This window comes from Silurus meridionalis, chromosome 13, assembly GCF_014805685.1.
Source record: "Silurus meridionalis isolate SWU-2019-XX chromosome 13, ASM1480568v1, whole genome shotgun sequence".
In the NCBI taxonomy this organism is placed as follows: domain Eukaryota; kingdom Metazoa; phylum Chordata; class Actinopteri; order Siluriformes; family Siluridae; genus Silurus; species Silurus meridionalis.
The window spans coordinates 693,685-698,684 of record NC_060896.1 but is presented as its reverse complement, the minus strand read 5'-3'; the positions used below and the strand labels follow the sequence as shown (position 1 = coordinate 698,684).

The 5,000-nt window shown below is 40.4% G+C and overlaps 2 protein-coding genes across 2 annotated transcripts in view; both read left to right on the top strand.

Annotated features, from left to right (window-relative positions):
- slc30a4 (solute carrier family 30 member 4) overlaps positions 1–791 on the top strand; it is a 14,037-nt gene extending 13,246 nt beyond the window's left edge. Inside the window, 1 exon segment of the mRNA XM_046864276.1 lies at positions 1–791. This exon segment is cut by the window's left edge and continues 322 nt beyond it. The gene's annotated coding sequence lies outside the window, so the exon portion shown is untranslated.
- Positions 792–1,979: 1,188 nt separating this feature from the next.
- On the top strand, positions 1,980–3,224 carry LOC124395610 (lectin-like). The gene is made up of 3 exons (XM_046864280.1): positions 1,980–2,080; positions 2,550–2,643; positions 2,891–3,224. The coding sequence occupies exons 2-3, from the start codon at positions 2,554–2,556 to the stop codon at positions 3,143–3,145; spliced, it is 345 nt and encodes a 114-aa protein (XP_046720236.1). The 5' UTR covers positions 1,980–2,080; positions 2,550–2,553; the 3' UTR covers positions 3,146–3,224.
- Positions 3,225–5,000: the final 1,776 nt, after the last annotated feature.

Here is a 5,000-nt window from a genome sequence, read left to right as displayed (position 1 = left end):
CAGACCACACACACACACACACACACACACACACACACATACATTTCAGTAAATAAAAGCTTTCTTTAACATTGACACTTATATTCAGTTCATAAAAACACTTTTTCTTCATGTTTAGTTTGGAATAATTTCAGTGCCGAATCCCGGATCACGTGATCCTCACTCTCCTCCTGATCTTGCGCTAATGATGTGTGTGAGAATTGGAGCTGATCATCCACACATTTATCCTGAGAGAGAATTTTTTCCTATATTTTGCTTTAACATTGGTTATATTAAACTCATTAATTAATTATTCCATCATCTGATGAGGAAATGAATGAAACTGATCCAGTTGATCTTTATTTGATTATTGCACTGTTTCTTTTGTTTGTGTTTTATTTTAATGTGTTGGAGTTTATAGGAACTGAAATGTTTTACGAGAGGAAGCAGTGTGGCTTTCCAGCGAGCCGTCCTGGGGTCCACCTCCAGAGTCTCAGATCATCACCACCTTTTATTCTTTTATTACTTTTATTATGATTTTTGTTGGTTTTATTTTTTCAGAAGGTTAATAATGTTGGGATTGTTGTGTTTCAATCTAAAACACCGTCTATGCCTCCAAATGTTTTTGTTTACATGTTTATTTACATTCATTAATTACTTGTAATTTCTTCTCGTCTGATGATTTGCACATTCCAGGAACTTGAACAGAGATGAATCCTGTTGTTTGCAGTATTTATGTTGAACTGTGAAACTCTGCACTGTGGGAGTGGAACAGATTCTTCTCAAAATAAACCTGTTTTGAAGTCCTGTAATACACACTCTCATTACACACACACATACACACACACACACACACACACACTCACTCACTAACAATCCAACTGTAACTGGAGATCCACATAAAGAATAAAACAGACATTGACAAAAAATTGAGATGTCTAGACGTCTGGGTCAGAGCGTCTCCAGAACAACAGGAGTTGTGGGGCTTATGCTGATATCCTGATAAGAACCTGCCAGAAGTTCTTCACTGGTGACCCACAGGCAGAACTGGAAACTGGAGCAATAGAACATTAAGGCCCGGTCTGAAGAGTCACGTCGTTTTTACCATCATGTAAAAGGCGGAGAATGTGTGTGGAGAAGTGATGACATCAGGTTGCATTGTGAGAAGAAGACAAGTTGGTGAGGGCAGTGTGGTCCTCAGAGTGACGCTTTGCTGGGAAACTTCAGGTCCTGGTGTTCTTGTGGATGTTTTTTTTATGTTACCACCTGCATGCCTCTGTAAACCCGTTCACAAACACTTTGAGAAACATTACAAAGAACTCCCAGTGTTGACGTCAAATCGGGTGGTTGTAAGATGGAGTCATGTTATGGAGTCATGATATAAAAAGAGAACACAGAATCAGAGCTTCACATAAATCTGTATGAGATACAAAGCTTCCATGCAGCAAGCTGAGTGTCTCTCGAAACATTCCTGTAGAGATTTTTCAGAACTTCTGATTGGCCACTTGGTATGATTAAGAAGTCATTAGTAGAGCTCTGTGGATGAAAAAGTCAATACAGACACTGATAATGCAGGTGATTTTGGAGAAAAGTTCTGCATTCAGGTAAAAATATCCATATTTAGCCACAAGGATCACAGCTGAAGCATGAGGGTGGTAACGTGTTTTGCAGGAAAACTTGACTGGTGCACTGGAACAAATGGCACCACGAGGAAGGAGAACTGTTTTATAAACAACTGAACTAAAATGACCCTTTATAAGGTAGATGTGCTGCTGAACCAGAACAGGAAATCTAACATGAAGTGTGGAGCTGGAAACGTGTAAATGACAGTTAAAATTCTTTCCCTTTATATCTGAGTAATGAATGTTAAAAGCAGATGATGTAGTTTTATCTACAATCTAATGTATATGGTGAAAGTTTCCGTATCATTTATCAGGAACTTGAATTCCACAGGAAACTGTATTTATCTGACACATGATTGACAGCTTGGGGGTGTTTGACAGGAACCACCCTAATTTGGGTTCTTTATAAAACCCATTACATTCAACAGATCTTCAGAGCAGCTCAGTGATTCATCTCCAGCATCGATCTCATAGTGCAGGTGAGTCAAGCTCATTCATCTTCAACATTTATGAAGGAACGTTTTAGATTTATTCTTTTTACAGTTAAAATAAGATTTAAGGGCGTGGCTGTTGGATTCATGATCATTCAGCTAAAGAGCATTAGTAAGATCACACACTGATGTAGGTGAAGAGCTCAGGGTTCAGTCGCTGGGTCTTGAGATTGAGGAGGTCTGGACCTTGTGGCGGACTCAAGTTCTTCCATTCCATTGTACACACCAAGAACCATGTCATCATAGAAATGGCTTTTTGTACAGGAGCACGGTGGTGCTGGAGCAGGGTTAGAGAATCCTAGTTCCTACTGAAATGCTTTCATTCTATACAACTGTTTTTCACATATGTGTGTGATGGCACATACTTTTACACTTATTGTTGTCCAGTGTCCGTTAAGTTTCCTCCATTAAACCTTTGCAATGATCCTGATCCTGAAAACACTCTCTTCCTTTTCAGAACCATGAGCAGAAACTTCTTGTCCATGAACGAGGAGCTCCTCAATGGAGACTTTCTGATGTCCAACAATAGAGAGTACAAGGCCATTTTTCAGGTAGAAATAAACAGGAATGAAAAGAGAAACTGTAGATTCACAAAGCTGCATTTCTTGATTGAGAGTTTTAGAGGTATTAAAGTTTCAAACATGAAAAGTTTTTATTTTTATTTCCTTTGATGAAAATGTTTTTCATTGATAGTTTTAATTTTGGTTTGAGATAAAAACGTTGAAGAGCACTGGCTTTTTCCACACTCAAGAAATCACTGCCTAAACATTTTACAGAAACTTTCATGTCTCATTTTAGGACGATGGGAACTTTGTGGTGTACACCTGGAGACCTGTGTGGGCATCTAACACTTGTGATACAGGAGCCCAATCCCGCCTTGTCATGCAAACTGACTGCAACCTGGTCATGTACGACCAGGAAAGCGAAGTCGTGTGGGCCACCAACACCAATAGGAACGATGCCAAAGTGTGCCGTCTGACTCTGACCAATGACGGCTTTCTGCAGGTGGACAATAACGCGGCTGTGGTGTGGATGTCTACCAAGAGTAATTAACAGCAGTAACAACCGTGTCTCAGAAATCGCTGTATCTGTCCAGAAAGTTAAAAATGATCAATAAAGAGAATCAGCAGAACATCTGTGTGTATTTGTGTTCTTTCTGTATGACTGTTTTCATCATCAGTTCAAGCAACACATTTAGGCACCTAAAAACCCCATTTACTACAATCCTACCCTCTTGGTACCATCCATTATAACTCAATACCCTAAACAGACCCTCTAGTTACCTGCCCCTACCACACATCACCACAATGTCCCCTCTAATTAGCATCATTACAAAACATCACCCCAATCTACTCTGACTGTAGAGAGTACTGTGGTTGAGCTCTGGTTTGGGAATGAAGCAGGATGAAGTGAGCAGAAAGGATCATACACCTGTGTCTGATTTAACTCATGAATCCTACAGCCACGCCCTTAAATCTTATTTTAACTGTAAAAAAGAATAAATCTGAAACATTCCATCATAAATGTTGAAGATGAACGAGCTTGACTCACCTGCACAATGAGATCGATGTTGGAGTTGAATCACTAAACTGCTTTGAAGATCTGCAGAATGTAATGGGTTTTTATAAAGAACCCAGATCAGAATCGGATCAGAATCTGGTTTATTGGCCAAGTGTGAGGACACACAATGAATTTGGTTCCAGCAGTTATTGACTCAAAGTACACACACTAATAACACTACACATTTAGCTTGGACTATACAAGACAAAACAGACTTCCTCCTCTTCTTCTTTTTCTTCTTCTTCTTCTTTCTGCTTCTCCCATTAGGGGTCTCACCTCAGTCCGATAAAACTTTCCTTTCACTCTTGCAGATACTCTTCTATCAGAACAAGACAAAACAGACTAAACGAGACATTAAAAAGAATGTGAGACAGTGTGAGACAGTGTGAGACAGTGTGAGACAGTGTGAGACAGTGTGAGTATTAAATAGAGATAGAGGTTATAGGACAGATCAGTGATGTATATAAAGTGTGAGTGTAAATAAGAGTTTTGTGCGTCAGGTACGATAAAGAGTTACTGTAGGACTTTGTAGAATATACAGCAGTAACAGTGTGTAACATCTACAGATCATGTGATGAGGGACAGCACTTATAGATGTGATATGAATATGATTATGGTGAGATGTTAATGAGGCTGACTGTCTGGGGAAAGAAACTGTTTGTGTGTCTGGCAGTTTTGGTGAACAGAGTTCTGTAGGACCTTCAGAAGGGAGGAGCTGAAAGATGTTCAGGGTGCAGAGGGTCATTAATGATTTTTCCTGCCTGGTTTCTGGTTCTTTTATGGTACTGGTCCTGGAGAGTGGGCAGAGGAGCACCAGTGATTTTTTCTGCAGTTTTAATTGTTTTCTGCAGTCTGTTTCTGTCCTGTTTTGTTGCTGCTCCAAACCAGATGGTGATTGAAGAGCACAGGACAGATTCAATGACTGCCGTGTAGAACTGCATCAACAGCTCCTGTGGCAGACTGTACTTCCTTAACTGGTGTAGAAAGTACTTTCTCTGCTGGGCCTTTTTGAGAATGATAACTTTGTTCCTTCTTAATGGAACTGTGAACACACGCACTACAGTCACCACACTCACCTCTAAGTTGGAGGTCATGGGACTCAGCCTTCTGGGAAGATGGACAGTTGATTGTCCATAGTTACCCCAAGGTTATGAGCAGTGGCTAAAGGGGAGAGCAGAGTGTCATGAAGTGTTCTTTGGAGATCTTGACCTGGAGATCCAGGTCAGTGTATTGATTTAGTGGGAGGATATCGATGTCTCTGCCCCAATGGCTACAAGGCCACTACTGCCCCTGCCATGTGCATAGGTAAGTGTGTGTGTAAGCGTGTGTGTGTGTGTGTGTGTGTGTG